Below are 17,959 nucleotides of genomic sequence, written 5' to 3' on the forward strand. Positions count from 1 at the left end.
CATTGTTGCAGTTCTTCAGCACTCTTCAAACACTCTTTATAAATAAGCGTCATTCCTTTAATTCTACACTATCTAACTCATGTGAGGAAATGCTGACAGAGATGTAAAAGATCATTTTGATGCACTTTTCTGCCATGACTCATTGACTCCAAGCGGACCTGGAGCAAACAAACATTTCAGGGCCAACTTAAGATCCACTGAAGATAAAATTTGATTCTAAAAATGAAGATTTCCTCTGGAGTATTCCTTTCATTTACTTTAAAGTGGAGTGTCTCAGTCACTTATAACTATCTTAAGGCTATACAGTGCCCCTGTTTCAATGTAAAAACATCATGAATCAGTACACAGACTTTTTTGTAAGATTAAATTTAACAAACAGCAATTATCTTTCCACAAAAAAGCTATTTTTGAACTGAAAAAAAGTATGTATTTAGAGGACTTGTAACTTGTTTTCATCATGCCAATTCCACATAGCTTTAAACACATGAGGTCTTCACACTGTGCATGAATGCAAAATACAAAGACAGAAAAGATGACTTTCTTACCGAGCTGGAAGTGACCAGGACAAGTGTGGATGTGGGGTTCCGCAGGAGAACTCCACCGTTGGTGGTGGCCCCATTGATGGGAACAGGGACCTGCAGGCCCGGGGGAGCTGCATGTTGTGATTGGCTGTGCTCTCTGGACCTGCTTCTTTCTCTCCTTCCTAATGGGCCATCAGAGAACTTGGCCAGGGGAACATCTGGGTTTCGCACAATGACTGGGGAATCACGGAGGGGCACAATTCGTCGGGGAGAAGGTTCCTGGGGCAGTGGGGAGGGGGGAGTAGGAGAAACCAGCATGGGTGGGGGTGTGGAGGCAGCAGAGGATGGTGGTCTGCTTGTGGCGCTTCGAGGCCTGGGGAAGGAGAGTGAGGAAGGAGTTGTGGGCTGACTCTGGGGTGAGAGGACTCTGAAAGCTGCAGGGCTGTGGCCCATTGTTGGATCTCCAATCATGCCTCCACCTATACTCATAAGCTGCTGCTGCTCAGGTTTGGTCTGGTAGTCCTGAACTGTAGGCAGTGGAGGAGGAGGGTGGGAGTCGAGCTTCCTTTTGCTGGGGCTCATGGGGACAGTGAAAGTAAGGTTGGTCTGAAATGTGGGCATAATCCCAGAGAGGTGCCGTTCTCGATCAGCTCCTGGTGTACCCATCTTAGTGCCACTGAGCTGGCGATGGCGGTTTCGGGGAAGTGAGGTGGGAGCAGTAATTGGACTGAAATTGGCAGGGCGAAAGCCGAAGAGCGGAGAGGGTGAGGGTGATGGGGTTGGGGAAAAGGGCGACTGGTTGGAGATAGGGGAGAATGATGGAGTACCTGAGCGAGAACCGCCCAGGGAGACCAGCATTGTTGCTGCCTCACACTCATCAAAGTCAAAACGAGAGAGGTCCTGGGGGAGCAAAGAGGGAAGGACCAAGCGAGGGCGGGAGTCTCCTCCACGGCTGCTGGCTTCACTGCTTTCCCGAGAAGTCTCATCCCAGTCAAACTCTGAGCTGGCTCTCCCACCGCTTAGTCGGAGGTCAGATGGCGTCAGGGTCCCTGTGCTGCTGGCTCCCCCACGTTCCCGTCCGCCTCCAGTGGCTTCCATCTCCTTGGTCCTCATTGAGAGGTGTCTGGAGCAGTATCCACGGCGCTGAGACTCTTTGGAGCATCCCTCTCGTGAGCACAGCCTCCTCCACTGCTTCCCATTAAACTTCTTACGGATGCCTGTTGGTGTGCACACCACATCTCCCTTCTTGTACTTTTGCTGGGCAGCTGTCAGTGGGGTGCGGGAACGTGATGAGGAACCAGATCCTGACCCACCACCGCCTGCACCTCCACTGGAAGAACCTCCTCCTGAAGCCTTCTCTATTCTGGAGGAGGATGGGCCAGAAGAGGAATTAGGAGGGAGAGGGGGTAGCTGAGGGGTGGTGATGACAGCACCAGCTGCTGCAGCTGCTGCTGTTACTGGGTCAAGGCCTAGCAGGACGGGTGAAGGAGGGGGGTGGGGGTTCAAGGCCAGGTGTGCAGGGGGTATCCCGATGCCCCGCACCACAGACATGTGGGGATTGAGGTAGCCAGGCGGGGGCTTAGAGACAATATGGCGGTGTTGGGGAATTGCCATTGGTTTGACCCCAGGTATGACTGCCCCCATTGGGACCATGTTAAAGTGGGATACCTCCATGTCTTCTTCAGGGGTGAGTGGCATGTACGGGAGGAGTTGCTGATGTTGGTGCTGCAGTTGTGGCTGCTGCCTTCCACTGTTCTCCCTTTCTCGCTCTCTTTCCCTATCTCTATCCTGTTTTCTTTGGAGGTCCCTCTCTCCCTCCCACTCTCTCCCTGGAGCTAAGCTAAGGACTGATGCTGGGGTTACAGGGGAGGCAATATTGTGGCCTGATGTAGAGGAGACAGGGACCATGCCTGGATAGGGCATTCCTCTCCCCAACACTGATCCCACACCAGGTGTCATTCCTTGGCTCAAACGGCAAACCTCCCTCTCCACATCTATATCCTCCCTGTCTTCCCGCTCCCTTTCTTTGTCCCTGACCCCTTCTTCTCCATCTCGGCCTGCTCCAGATGGTAGATCCAGGTCCCAAGGTGGCACCAGGAGCCTGAGTGTTTGTCTGGAGACCCAAACTGCCTGAGGAGCACCGGCAGCCACTCTGCCTCTATCGTCCTCAGCTACAGATAGAGATATTTCCTCGGACAGAAGGACACGGTAGCGGTTGGCCACTGCAGGATGTGTGTCCACCTGGGTCACCACACCTTCTCTGTACCACTGCCACTGACCCTCAATGCCCTCCTCATTGCCAAATGGTACACAGACACGAGTGCCAATAGGTATTGGATGGACACCAGGCGGCTGGGCATCTAGGATAATGTCCACCACCCCTGGGGGGCTGTCATGTCGATATGGATAACGGCACAGAGTCTTCTCCCCATTCAGTTGCACCTCCAGACTTCCATATTCACCACTGACCTTTCGGACTACTCCAGCCCGAAACACCAATTCTGAGATCCCACCTTCATCATTCCTTTCTCCTCCTACATCCTCGTCACTTCTTCTCCTGATCTGGCGGGCAAGGACACGCTGATTTTTGAGCCCTTTGGCGAGGGCATCAGACAGTGCATCGGGGAGACTAGGGGGTGCGTGTATGAGGGCATGTGAGTCGCCAACTACCTCCAGGTCAGCCGAGTGCTCACTGGCAGTGTCTGTTGAGGAGCAGCGGGGCAAGGGGCTGGGCGACACTCGCTCCGCATCTCGAACCCCTTCATGTCTCGCAGGCCTTTCCCTCTCCACTCCTAGTGTCAGTGTAGGGGGTCCTGGAGAGCTGTCCTGATGAGGCCCCTCCCTGCCTGTGGTCCTGTTGTGGAAGTCGTCCATCAGTCTCCTACTCTGACTGTTAGCGTCAGGGTGCGAGACACAGATGTCACTACCTGATCCTGTTGACCCGTGGTTGATGACCCCACCACTAAGAGAAGGAGGAGGGGGTGTGGAAGGGTGGCTATGGTTACCAGTAGTAGATGAGCAGTGTTCAGAGGTATATTTCTTCTTGGGAACTCGAGCCTTAAACGTGGCTGTTTTCCGGCTGGAGACAGGGTTTGGACTGTTGTTGGCGCTTGGTGTACTACTGTTACTGCAACTGCTACCACCACTGTCACTGCTACCACTCAAAGCAGAAATCCCTGATCTGTCATCCGAGGATGGCAACAACTTCCCAGAATCCATCACAAGCGGTACAGTCGACTCTGGCAGCCCGTCTCTGTGAAGCTCCTCCCCCTCCAAAGGGCCACACCCTCTGATTGGGTCTACCAGTGAGGATTCTGAGAGTGAATTAGAGGAATAGGATGAGGAGGGCGCTCTGTTTTGGGGGGATCTGCTTCTGTCTCTGTTCTCATCTGAGTCCCTCTTCTCCCCTCCTTCTGGAGCATCCCCCCCTCCTCGACGCTTCCCCCCTTTTGCCCGGGTTGAGGGAGGAGAGCGCCGGCCCTGCTTTTTTATCGGCTTCATCTTTTCATCTAGCTTGCCTTTCCTCCAAACAAGTCTTTTTATTTATTTATCCCAGAGATTCTCTTTGGCGTTCCTCTTTTGCTTTGCCTTGTTTCTGTCTTCTTCCCCCTCTTTCCTCTCTATTTCCCTCCTCTGCCGGGGCCTCTCTCCCTCATCCTTTCTTGTCTTCGTTGCGAGACTTCGGCACTTGCCCACCTTATTTCAGAGACTGTGGAAGAAAGGGAACAGGGAGTGTGGGTTACTCATGTGGAAAACACATTCAGACATGCACAAAGCCTATTCACCACGCAAGATAGCTACTGACTGTATGCCTTTTAAAAAGACGTTACTAAATTTAAAAGAAATCTATAAAAAAAACGCTATGATGACATCAAACTAATCCCAAACAATTGCCTAAAAAAAGGACCTGCGATCACGAGCATCACAAAAAGTACGACTGACAAACGGTTCAACATTAATTTTAAGAAAGGTATTCCCTCCTAAATGATGCACCATGGTACTGGAGTAGTAACAAAAATGACTCATCTACAAATTCATTACACATTAATTCATTACATAACAAGATCTACTCACATTACACAAGGCCTGCATCCATACCAGGTACATATTGAAAACAGGAGGCCATATTGTAGGATAAACAGAAATTAGCCCTACAACACAGTATGGAAATAGTGAGAGGCACTTTGCAATTTGCCCAGACAAGCCTTTCTGCATACACTCCTCTCACACACACTCTCACACACTACTTCTTGGCCGGGGCAGAAGAGGCGGGGGAATTCCTTCTTCGCTCACATACTGAAACCCTCCCTTTCTCTCTCTCTCTCTTTCTCTCTCTCTCTCTCGCTCGCTCCTTTTCTCTCTCTCTCCGTGGCGACCTTTATCTATGTATTTCAAAGCAGATTCAATCCGCCCCTACATACTCCATTTCCTGTGGAAGACCATTACCTAACTTCCCGTTACTTTATTCCTCCCTCCCTCTCTTTGCTACTATTACACTTTCATTCTTGTGCCCTGCCTGCATTCTTTCTTCTCTCTCTTATATTGATTTCTGTCTCCCATCCCTCTCTCTCTCTCTCTTTCCTATCCTTCCACTTAGTCTCTATCCGGATTTGGTCCTGCATCTCTGCAACCCAGAATAAGCAGAGATGTTCCAAATTATTTTTATTTCACACCAGAGTCATTCAGTATCGCTCTTAAACCATGCCAGAGTCATTCAGAGTATCTCCTTTTCCTACTGGACTCAGTCACAGCTCTATCTCTCTCTCTTTAGAAACTAAAAACAGATTGTTTTTGCTGACTTGTTGAACCTGGGACTGTTGTCATTTAACTGGTTTGTTTGCTGTGTGGCAGTTACGCTCGGGACTTGCCTCAGGTCCTTGCTGCTGTGTGCTCTGCCTCATTTCTTCCAACACAAGCATCTTCACACTGCTACAAGTGCCAGAGAGATGTTAACAGCAAGTGCATAAGAGGGAGACTCAAAACATCCCCCTATACGATCTGTCTTTTTTTTTTATATTTCTCACTCCATCTGTCAAAATGTTCTAGATTGATGTCTATCAACCACCACTAGGCATGTCTACTTGTCAGTGACTGTCTGTCAGTTCACATGTCTGCGTGTCTGTCCCTGTTTCTACATCCTTCCTCCCACCAGTCTCTTTCTCTCTGTCTGCCTGTCTCTTTTTCCCTTTTGCTGCCTTCCTGTTTGTCTGTGAAGGCTCGCATTCATTCAGGTCCTTTTAATATCTGCCACATCATATCGTCTAGAGAGAAATCCATTTTCAGAGATGAGTGCCGCCTGTCTCAAGGCCACACACACACAGCAAACATCTATGTGATGATAGTTGATAGTGCACACAGAGAGTTAGGGAGCTCACAGCCATCACTGTGCACTATGTAAATCCCTATTTAGGACAGACAGCCGTAGAGCAGCCACCATAAAATTATTTGGCAGCCAGCCTTACTTGGTCACGATAGAGGTATGCTACGTGTGTTTACTCAGTAGTGCACTGTGTACAACAGCTGGTGTCAGAGTCATGGGCCTAATGATAACAGCTTATGGACTACCTGATGCAACATACACTCCCCTCTGTGAAATATGGAGCACGGAAGCCCATATGGAAGCTATAGTAGGTGTGGGGTCCAAGGTATATATAAAGAACATGCTAACAAGTTCAGTCATGCATTATTTGCTTAAACATGTTTACCCTTTTTGTGGACTGACATGAATACATAATAAACATGACTGTAGGCATGATACAAGTCATGTGAGGTGACAAAATCATATAAAGATATCTATTTTATTTCAGGGTTGAATCACAAAATAGTTACTGATAATTACCACTTACTTCACTTGATCATTAAATGCTTTAATGCTGACTTTAACAGGGTTTTGAAGTGACATACAACACCGCCTTTAAAAAGGGACATTCACCTGTTACAGAGTTTAAAAGCCGGGGTGAAAATTGATCTCTCTGTATGGATTATGCTTCAATCTAGCACTGATATGACCGAGCTAAGGTGCTCTGAGGGCATCTTTTTAAAACAAATAACCTGACTGTAAGTGTTACACAATTTCTAAATCACTTCAAGAACAATTTTTGTAGAACTAATACTGATATTTACAGAATAAGGCCCACATCTGAATAAGAACATTGCCCAACCAGTATATCAGTCGAGCTCTAACATTGTTTGCTTTAAAGTGTTTACTCTCTTTAATAGGTTAACATGAAAACATAGTTAACATGACTGTAGGCAGGTTGATAAAAGCTGTGTAACGTGACAAAGATGTTTAGTTTCTATCTCTCTGTGCACAGTATTTAGTTAAGCCTAGCGATGTCGCCGTCTAGGTCGTATAATAATCACTATTTAACCACAACAGTTTTTAAATGTCCCATATTTTTCTTCTTTTTTTAACTTGCTGTCTCTTACTTTTGTTGTTCAGTCGTTGTGTGCATCTGTTGCTCAGTCATACGTTGCTTCATGTGAATTGTATGCAGCTAGTTTAATGATTGACAGTCAGTGTCTGACAGTCTGTGTACAGCAGTTAAATGTTGTCCTGTTTTGTCTGCTTGTGTCTTCCTTGACATTTCCTTATTGCTGCTTCCTGATTGTTTGCTCCGTGTACTTTATGTCCAGGGACACTTTCTCAAAGACTGTCATGTCATGCTTTTATTTTAATCATATGGTGTTATTTGTATTTTTCTTTTTTTTTCTTTTTTTTTTTGTTTGGTGTTTTGGTTACTCCTCTCCCTTCTTATTTTGATTTAATGTTTTGTTTTTGTTTAATCTTGATCTTTTTAGGGAGCCTTTTTAACATCTGTCAAGGGACTACTGATGTAAAATAGCCTTTTAGGCTAATTCTGGCACATTTACAGAAATGTTAATTAATATGCATGGTCCTTTTAAATGAAAATAAATAAATAAATTAAATAAAGTCATTACAGCTGATTATAATATTATGTTTAAAGTCAGTCAACTTATGTTCTAAAAGAATAATCCCACTGCATAAAGAACTGCTTACTGCCAAGTATTCCCTATACATGACCTTAAATGTTAAATTACCATGGCGTGTCCAGGGGTGAACATTACTGTAACCTTTCAGTGCATGCTTTAACATTTTGAAGTGTTGCTGATCCATTTGTATGTAATAATTTTACCAACTCCAAAAAGTTGTCATTAGGATAGCACTCCTTTAAAGACTATAACAGGATTACTCTGCTTTATATAGGCAGGTCAGCAAGAATACACATATTGACATTATCATAATCCCCAGTAGATACCAGCTGTTCACTTTATCTAGACAAGGCCTAAAGCACAAAATGCAAACTACAGGAGGTGATGTCGTCACCTCTGGTTTAGCTGGATAGTACAGTGTATGTGTCAAGCCGTTGTAGTACAGCGATTACTACCAGTTTTACTCCACAACACAGCAGCAGGCCGCTTGGAAATCCTCTACTCACTGTCACGAGGAAATTAACCTTTCTTTAATAGGTTCTCATGAAAACACAGTTAACATGACTGTAGGCAGGCTGATAAAAGCTGTGTTACGTGACAAAGACTTTTAGTTTCTATCTGTATGTGCGCAGTATTTAGTTAAGCCTATTGATGTCGAAGTCTAGGTCGTATAGTAATCACTATTTAACCACAACAGTGCTAAAATAAAGTCAATACAGCTGATTATATTATGTTTAAAGTCAGTCAACATATGTTCTACAAGAATAATCCCAATGCATAAAGAACTGCTTACTGCCATGTATTCCCTATACATTACCTTAAATGTTAAATTACCATGCCATGTCCAGGGGTGAACTTTACTGTGACCTTTCAGTGCATGCTTTAACATTTTGAAGTGTTGCTGATCCATTTGTATGTAATAATCTTTAATATCCAAGAAATTACAGCCATAAAAGAAGTTGTCATTAGGATAGCACTCCTTTAAAGACTATAACAGGATTGCTCTGCTTCAGAGGTGTCAAGTACTTAAGTAGAAATTTTGGGTATCTATACTTTACTGGAGTAATTACTCTTCAGCCCACTTCTTACTTCTACTCCTTACATTTTAAAAATAGCCTTATTACTCTTATTTCATTTTGGCTTGTCATCGTTAAAAAAACCCACATGTATGTGCATTGACATCCCAATAAAGGCTGTTGATAACGTGCCTGTGAAGTTTGAATATTTTGCACCATTAACATACTTATAGGCAACTAGTCATCATATCTTCCGCTCCATGAAACACGTAAATCCTCAGTAGTACACATACAGTTGTGCTCATAAGTTTACATACCCTGGCAGAATTGATGATTTCTTGGGTTGGTTCTGTTGTCATTAAGATCTAAAAAGAGTAAACACAGTTGTTTGACAATAAATGGCTTCACCCAACCACTAACCATTAATGGAAAAAAAAAGTTTTTCTCTTATCATTCATATCCTCTGAAAAAATGGTCAAAAAAAATGTATGTAAACTTATGAGTACAACTGTATATGGTTCTTTAATGTATTTGCATTGTATTAAAATGTGTTCATTTTCAATGGGCATGAATGCAGCTGAAACAGGTGCAACCCAAATATTCAACATTAACATATTAATATAACATTATAGACATTATGGGCTTTAGAAACATGTTTTTTTGTGAGGTGGGGTTGTGCACTATAGGCCCCTGTGATGCAGCCTAAGAGCTTGTCCTCATATATTACTTTTACTTTTATACTATAATAAGTTTTGAAACCAGTACTTTTACGCTTTTACGTCAGTAAAAAGCTTCAACAGAAGTCTTTTTAAACCTTAGTGTCTATACTTCTACTTGAGTAATGAAAGTGACACCTCTGCTCTCCTTTATATAGGCAGGTCAGCAAGAATACACATATTCATTGACATTCCAATAAAGGCAATCGATAACATGCCTGTGAAGTTTGACTTTTTGCTCCATTAAAATACTTATAGGCAACTAGTCCTCATACCTTCCGCTCCATGAAACACGTTAATACTCAGTAGGATATGGTTCTTTAATGTATTTGCATTGTATGAAAATGCGTCCATTTTCAATGGCATAAATGCGGCTGAAACAGGTGCAACCCAAATATTCAAATTTAACACATTAATATAATATTATATTAATTATGGCCTTTAGAAACATGTTCTTTTGGGAGATGGGGTAGTGCACTATAGGCCCTTGTTCATAATGGGATTTTTCCCCCCTTACATTGTTTTTACTTTTATACTTGAAGTAGTTTTAAAACACTTTTCCTTCAGTAAAAAGCTTCTACAGAAGTCTTTTTAAACCCTAATATCTACACTTCTACTTGAGTCATGAAAGTGACACCTCTGCTCTGCTTTATATAGGCAGGTCAGCAAGAATACACATATTGACATTATCATAATCCCCAGTAGATAACAGCTGTAAACTTTATCTAGACAAGGCCCCGAAGCACAAAATGCAAACTACAGGAGGTGATGTCGTCACCTCTGGTTTAGCTGGATAGTACCGTGTATGTGTCAAGCCCTCGTAGTACACCGATTACTACCAGTTTTACTCCACAACACAGCAGCAGGCCGTGCAGGCGTGCAGCGACCAGGCCTCAACTACACACACAAGGCCGCTTTGGAAAATCCTCTACTCACTGTCATCGGGACATTAACCTTTCTTTAATAGGTTCACATGAAAACACGGTTAACATGACTATAGGCAGGTTGATAAAAGTTGTGTTACGTGACGTTAGTTAAGCCTATTGATGTCGTGGTCTAAGTCGTATAATAATCACTATTTAACCACAACAGTGCTAAAATAAAGTCAATACAGCTGATTATATTATGTTTAAAGTCAGTCAACTTATGTTGTTAAAGAATAATCCCAATGCATAAAGAACTGCTTACTGCTAAGTATTCCCTATACATTACCTTAAATGTTAAATTACCATACCATGTCCAGGGGTGAACATTACTGTGACCTTTCAGTGCATGCTTTAACATTTTGAAGTGTTGCTGATCCATTTTCATGTAATATTTTTCAATATCCAAGAAGGTACAGCCATAAAAAAAGTGGGCATAAATGCATCTGAAACAGGTGCAACCCAAATATTCAACATTAACATATTAGTATAATATTATATTCATTATGGCCTTAAGAAAAATGTTCTTTTGGGAGGTGGGGTAGTGCACTATAGGCCACTGTTCATAATGGGATTTTTCCCCCCTTACCTTATTTTTACTTTTATACTTTAAGTAGTTTTGAAACCAGTACTTTTACACTTTGAGTAAAAAGCTTGAGTTGATACTTCAAATTCTACAGAAGTCTTTTTAAACCCTAGGTATCTATACTTCTACTTGAGTAACGAAAGTGAATACTTTGACACCTCTGCTCTGCTTTAAATAGGCAGGTCAGCAAGAATACACATATTCATTGACATCCCAATAAAGGCAATTGAAAACATGCCTGTGAAGTTTGACTATTTTGCACCATTACAATACTTATAGGCAACTAGTCCTCATACCTTCCGCTCCATGAAACACGTTAATGCCATTTTCAATGGGCATAAATGCAGCTGAAACAGGTGCAACCCAAATATTCAACATTAACATATTAGTATTAGTACATTATGGGCTTTAGAAACATGTTTATTGGGAGGTGGGGTAGTGCACTATAGGCCCCTGTGATGCAGCCTAAGCTTTTGTCCTCTTATACTACTTTTTATACTTTAAGTAGTTTTAAAACACTTTTACATTTTTATTTGAGTAAAAAGCTTCTACAGAAGTCTTTTTAAACCCTAGTATCTACACTTCTACTTGAGTCATGAAAGTGACACCTCTGCTCTGCTTTATATAGGCAGGTCAGCAAGAATACACATATTGACATTATCATTATCCCCAGTAGATAACAGCTTATTCACTTTATCTAGACAAGGCCCCAAAGCACAAAATGCAAACTACAGGAGGTGATGTCGTCACCTCTGGTTTAGCTGGATAGTACCGTGTATGTGTCAAGCCCTCGTAGTACACCGATTACTACCAGTTTTACTCCACAACACAGCAGCAGGCCGTGCAGGCGTGCAGCGACCAGGCCTCAACTACACACACAAGGCCGCTTTGGAAAATCCTCTACTCACTGTCACAAGGAAATAACCTCTTTACCGGACACATTGACCCTTAATACTATGTAATACACACATATTCCTTCTGCTGCATGCCTGTGGGGAATGTCCCGACTAGATGAACACGCTAACTTAGTCCACAAACAGGACATAAAGTGTGTTTTTTTTGGCCCATCCGACAGTGACAGTCGTGTGGAATGGTAGCTGGATGTGTCCGGGTTACTTTGTATCGACTGGTGTCGTCATCTGGTTTATTGTAAGCGTGATACAAGAAGGAGAAAGTATCAGTATGTTGCAACAAAGTATAGTCCAAAAAGGACCAGGCCTCTGAGCACCCCCCTTTGAAAACACATTAATTCAAGCAGCCACGTTGATTCATGAGAAAGAGGAAGACAACATGAGAAAGAGAATGGAGGAGTTCTCGATTCAACGCACTGAGATATAATGTTGTAGGAAGTCCAGAGGCAGTTATGGCGTTGAATTTATTTCTAGTGGAAAAGTTTCAAGCTCACTATGTCTAAAACCGCACCGCTCCCTTTTTTTTTCTCACTAGAAGACACCCAATCCGCCCTCTCCTCCTCTCCTCTCCTCACCCAGATATCTGTAAATATGCTCCCTAGCTCCTCTCCTAAATGCTCTCTATGGCTCCAGTAAACATGAACAGCATTAGCAGCTACACAAAAAAAAAAAAAGCACAACAAGCCCCACCGCAGTGCTGCAGGAGGAGAAAGATTTGTGGGCAGCTTAATACTCACCAGAAGCTGCTTGTAGCACCCCAGAGTGAGTCTCTGGTGAGTCCGCGGGGTAAAATAGGGCACGTTGGGCAGTCGTCCGCAGCTGCCAATTAGCAGCCGTTCATGTTTCTCCTGCAAAGCAACTTAAAAGGAAGGAAAAAACTACTGCCCTGTGCATTCTACACTACAGTCGCAAAATGGTGAATGAAGCCCCAAAGCCTTGACAACCAGCCCGGGGAGCCAATAGCAGAGCACGAATGCTTACAGTAGCCAATAGGATCCCTCAGAATGGGAGCGGGGGCGTCAAAGTAAATTTGATTGACTCCACGTGAGAGCCAATGGCAGTGTGGGAAAACACAGAACAGCTGTTGGGAGAGCGAGGAAGGAGCGGCCAATGGGGCAGCTTTGTGGGCATGTCTGTGACTTATACAGGCACGCAGGACAGGAATGAAATCTTTCTCTCTTTTCTTCCTCTATTCATCCCTTCTTCATTTGTCTGCAAGCATGAAAACAAGCGTAGACAGTCTGTCTGTGCTTGGAATCGATTGGAGTCTCATTCTTACACTAAAAATCACTTATTAGAATATTAAATTTGATATGGATCAATCAATATGCCTCATGTGAGGCTGTGTCATGTTTTATAACTTCAGCTCACACCCCAAGAGGAGCTTTAACAGGTGAACTACTAGCTTGTTTTTCATTCAAAGTAATCCCTTAAAGATGTCCCTCTTATATGAATCCTTAAAGCCACAGGTTGAGTGTAGTTCTAAAAGAGTCCTCAAAAAACACCAACTCCCAAATTGACATGCACCCTCTCTCCTTCCCTCTCTCTCTCTCTCTCTCCCTCCCAGCTAATCAGAGGGGGCTTAAGAGGCACATCATCCCTAAGTCCCGCCTCCGCGGCCAATCAGAGCAGCAGCTGGAGGCTATACGTCATCAGAGCAGGGTGTGATTGGCTGAGAGGCCCGGGGTCTGCAGGCCAATGACCGAGTGATGTGGTGAGGTCATTATGCTTGTTGCCATCAGCTTGGCCAAACAGGAAGAGTGAAACCCCAGAGAGTAAGTTGGTCCAAACGTGGGATTATGGGTTCCTGAGAGAGTGACCCATATACACTGTGGGCCTCCCTGTCTACACACACACACATACTACAAACACACACACACAGACACACACAAAAACATGCAAGCGCACAAGCAGGTCCAGGATGCAATACACAGAAGAATACCTGACAACACGCTAACAGGCATGAGTGCACACACACACAAACACACTCATATGCCTGTGCAACAAACACACACACACACACACGCAAAAACAAATGCACACAAGAAACTCAGTGACATCCCACTGTGATTTCACGATGCACTAAGTGTGTGTGCATTTCTGTGTAGAGCAGTGCCACTTGCTGTTTCTATAGCTTACAGGCACAGATGGCGAGTTTGGTCAATGATGATACAGAGCTGGCTGGTTGCGGCATTGCAGTCTGCTTGGCACACACACACACACACACTCACTCGAGCACACATGCACACACAGGCGAGCGGGTACACTTCCCATAGCTACACACTACAAGGCGCACGCGTAGAAGCAGGCACCTACACACACATAGCAGACGCAGTGGAGTTAGAACATGCCTGAGCGTTACATAAGCTGTACGTGTACTGGAGCACACACACACACACACACACACACACACACACACACACACACACACACACACACACACACACACACACACACACACACACACACACACACACACACACACACACACACATACTGCGCCTAGTCCTAAGCAAGCAAACACACTTTTGTGTATGTACATTATAGAGCCTCTCGTATCATGCAAACATACTGACATGCACTGTTGCATATACAACAAAGAAAAGTACATGTTTAATATTCTTGTTTTCAGTTTGCACTCCTCTGTGCATACATACGCAGAATGTATGTTTACTGTACACATTTCATGTCTTTAACATGTACTACTCGTGACTCATAAACCTTAAAATACACCACGTAGACGCACACATGTAGGTTGCAGAGTGAGTGGGATCTCCAGACATCTCCCACACCCCTCATATTGAAGCACTGCAGTGTCTGTCTGCCTCTAACTGACTGCTCATTCAGCGTAGACGAGTGTGTATTCAGAAATGTAGGGCGAGTACAGCGAGCACGCAACTTTGAGGGGTGGCTGGTTTCGTAAGGCGCCGTCGAGAGACATTAGAGAGAGGAAGAGACCTGAGATTTAACAGTCGGGGAAGGAAGCTTCAGAAAGAGTGAGGAGTGAAAGTATGGAGGAGACTTTGGTGATGAAGTTAGAAGTGAGAGAGACAGCGGGGAGAATTATGAAAGACGGGTTTTTGGGACAAAGAGACAGACATGAATCATGTAAGGGGGGAAACAGTGAGGAAGAGGAGAAGGAAAAAGAGATAAAAATGGCCACAGATAGACTGAAAGTGACTTTGTGCTGCAAGAAGTCGAGCTGTTTGTGAATGAGTGCCACAAATCCGGCTGGTATTAGCACCTACAGGCACTTTTCTAAGAATGAGGCGGAGAGCTGCGGCTAAGCCCCCCAATCCCAGTCACTTTACACTAAATGCATTACGGCCACTTAACTGCTAAACAGCTCCAGGGACCTTGCACTGTACCTGACCCAACACTCTAACGCTCTCTAATTCAAGTGAGTGTGTTTAAAAAAGAACAAATGGAGAGTGGGCCAGATGAGTCCAACTCCACTCTTCTCCACCCTGAACAACAGTTGGAGGTTGAGTAGATGTGGAACAGATTAAACAGCCTGCTGCGAATAATGAAATCAGAGGCGATGGGTGCAGTCGCTCATCTTCACAGCCTTTTGTTATTATCCTGATAGTTTTTTTTGGTGAGAATTCAATCATGTACCTAGTCTTTGGGGCGGCAGTAGCTCGGTCCATAGGGACTTGGCTTGGGAACTGAAGGGTCGCTGGTTCGAGTCCCAGTATGGACGAAGTTTGGCAAGTGGACTGGTGGCTGGAGAGGTGCTGGTTCACTTGCCTGCTTGAGGAAGGCACTGAACCCCCAACTGCTTGGGGTGTGCTGGTTGATGGCAGCATCCTCACTCTGACATCTCTCCCTAAGTGCATGTGTGTGCATGATTGTATGTATATACCAAAAACTGTGTGTAGCATGACCGAAAAATAACATGAGTGAAAAAATGTAATTTCCCCCGTGGGGATTAATAAAGTACGTTTCTTCTTCTTCTTTTTTGGTCTCTGGTCTCTTTGTCATATCCATGTTTGTACAAATTTAGTGAACTTCAAACCTTAAAGCTGCTATTGGTAGTCCTGGAATAAACATCAGTTCAGGGAGGGATGTCAACGCTACCCCTCCACACCAGCAGCCTGTTGCACCAGCTGTGCGTAAACTCAAACGTAGCCTAGTTTGAATGTAATTTCTCATTTAGGATGAACTTTACACTCTACACACGTTGCACCAGCTGAGATAGTTCCAACGTAAGCCTAAGTTACAACCTAATTCTTACACTTGGCTCCTAGAAGGTGTAAAGTCCTCCGTAGAGCATATCGGCTGCCATGGCGCGCCGTTTTGAAAGGTGGGATTATTTGGAGGATGAGGAGATACATAGGGTTCTCCCAGCTAGATTATGTCTGCAACGCGATATCCAAGAGAGATTACATCTTTTGGAAAAATATGATGACCAAGATTTGCGCTCCTGAGTATTAACATATGTTGTAGTTGATCCTTTTACCACTCAAAGTCACTTTTATTATACACTCTACAGATTAAGGATTTAGGCTATAGTTATCACTTTACTTTAGTTTGATTCAGCTGTTGGTCAGTTCCGGGAAGATTAGGCACGAAAAATAACACATATAATCCCTGCATCCAAATTGGTGCTTTCCTCTGATTGGCTCCTGGAAGTTTCAACGTCATATCTGCAACAATGTTTTGTTTAGTTTGGAGGTTACGGTCTACTAGTTAAGATGAACCTTACGTCTCTGTGGTGAAACCAAACAACGACATAACTTAAGTTACAAACTAACTAGTTTCAACGTTTGGTTTAGTGATGACTTTACACTCTAACTTAGGACACAACTTACGCACTACTGGTGCAACAGCAGTGGTGGTTCTAGACCAATTTTAAAGGGGGGGCCAGGCTGGGGCCAAGGGTGTTGTCAGAGCGACACATTCAACCCTGACAAAAGAGACTGAGAAGGGTGAGGACCGGCTGAGAACAAACTGGCAAAACATCAGTGCATCCCTATATACTAGACATATATACTACTGTGTACTATATCAAAATGCAGACTGACAGCAGCTGTTTGGATGTTTGCACTCAACATGAGTCCCTTAGCGCTCTAAGGGACTGGAACCAAGTGCCACACGCATGTGTTCCGCCTGTAACATCGGTGCGATACCGTAGCTTTTTTTATTGTATATTATTTTGGTGTGGAGGGGGGGCACAGGGGGGTCCAGGTTCAGTTTTACAGGGGCACTGGCCCCTGTTGGCCCCTCCCCAGAACCGCCACTGTGCAACAGGCTGCAGATTTCCCACAAACTACACCCCTCTCCCCCCTTCTCTGCTCCTGTAAGCCCAACCCACAAGCAGATTGTAGTGCACGCTCATTTAGGACGATGTAGGAGGACCAATTAGGAGAGTGGCTCTAATTGGTCAGAGCTGACCGGAGCGATTGGAATTTATAGATTGCTGGACGGACGCATAGGAAAACAGAGATTCACCATAATCTCAAAATACCTCATTTATTGATGGCTGTTAATGAGTGTTAGGACTTTTTTGCCAAACACAGCACACATACAGTACAGTTTTTTTTATCCCAGTCCTACCAACTGCAGCTTTAAGGGCCATCATGCATGCATTGGTTTGTATAATCTTGTCAAGCAGCACTGAACGTGTGACACTACTTTCATTTTCACAGCTTCAGCTGCTCAGATGATATCAAAGCATACATGTTGCATTTACTGGCAGAGGATGCTATGTAAAGCACCAATCATTATTAAGTTATCTGATTCATACGCAGCTGGTTATGTCGCTCTGGACAACTGGTGCTTCAGTGTTTTACTCAAGGACACTTAAAACACGTGGGGTGTGAGAGCTGGGATCGAACTACCAACTCACCGAAAGAGAGACCATCAAAGTCTAATACGTTTCCTTTGTCTGAACTGAATATTAGAAAGGCTTATGATAAGATTGTTGTATCATTATAACTGTCTAAGTAATATTATGTTTATAGTAGATGGGACAGACATTGCTGATGTAGATGAGTGAGTGACATTAAGTCGATCCTGTATCATGACCAGGTTTGAGAAAACAAGGAATTTTGCATTTTGAGGGTTTCAACCTGCAGCTTTGATCCAAAACGCATAAAAAAATCTTCCTCCTCAGATTTTTTGTATTATTAAACCTGGCACTTAAAATGAAAGCTCTATTTAATTTATCCCAAATTTATTCTCACTTTTTTTAAAATACGAAATAGTTTAATAAATATATTCCTCCTCAGTGATTTTAACTCTAAAGAAAAAAAAAAAACTCAGTTTGATTCACTGAGGTGTGAGAGCTTTGGACAGTTTACAACAATCCTTGTTAAGTATGTTATTAA

The 17,959-nt window shown here is 43.9% G+C and overlaps 1 protein-coding gene across 2 annotated transcripts in view; it reads right to left on the reverse strand.

The window, feature by feature from the left end:
• cica (capicua transcriptional repressor a) overlaps nucleotides 1-12,542 on the reverse strand; it is a 53,309-nt gene extending 40,767 nt beyond the window's left edge. The window contains exons 1-2 of one of the 2 annotated variants that reach the window (XM_034705492.1): nucleotides 12,365-12,542; nucleotides 546-4,230 (exon numbers count right to left, since the gene is read on the reverse strand). In XM_034705492.1, coding sequence (XP_034561383.1) covers nucleotides 546-4,022 — 3,477 coding nt within the window. In that variant the 5' untranslated portion in view covers nucleotides 4,023-4,230; nucleotides 12,365-12,542. The remainder of the gene's footprint in view (nucleotides 1-545; nucleotides 4,231-12,364) is intronic. The other variant, XM_034705491.1, reaches the window with a different exon arrangement.
• Nucleotides 12,543-17,959: the final 5,417 nt, after the last annotated feature.

Source organism: Notolabrus celidotus, chromosome 16, assembly GCF_009762535.1.
Source record: "Notolabrus celidotus isolate fNotCel1 chromosome 16, fNotCel1.pri, whole genome shotgun sequence".
In the NCBI taxonomy this organism is placed as follows: domain Eukaryota; kingdom Metazoa; phylum Chordata; class Actinopteri; order Labriformes; family Labridae; genus Notolabrus; species Notolabrus celidotus.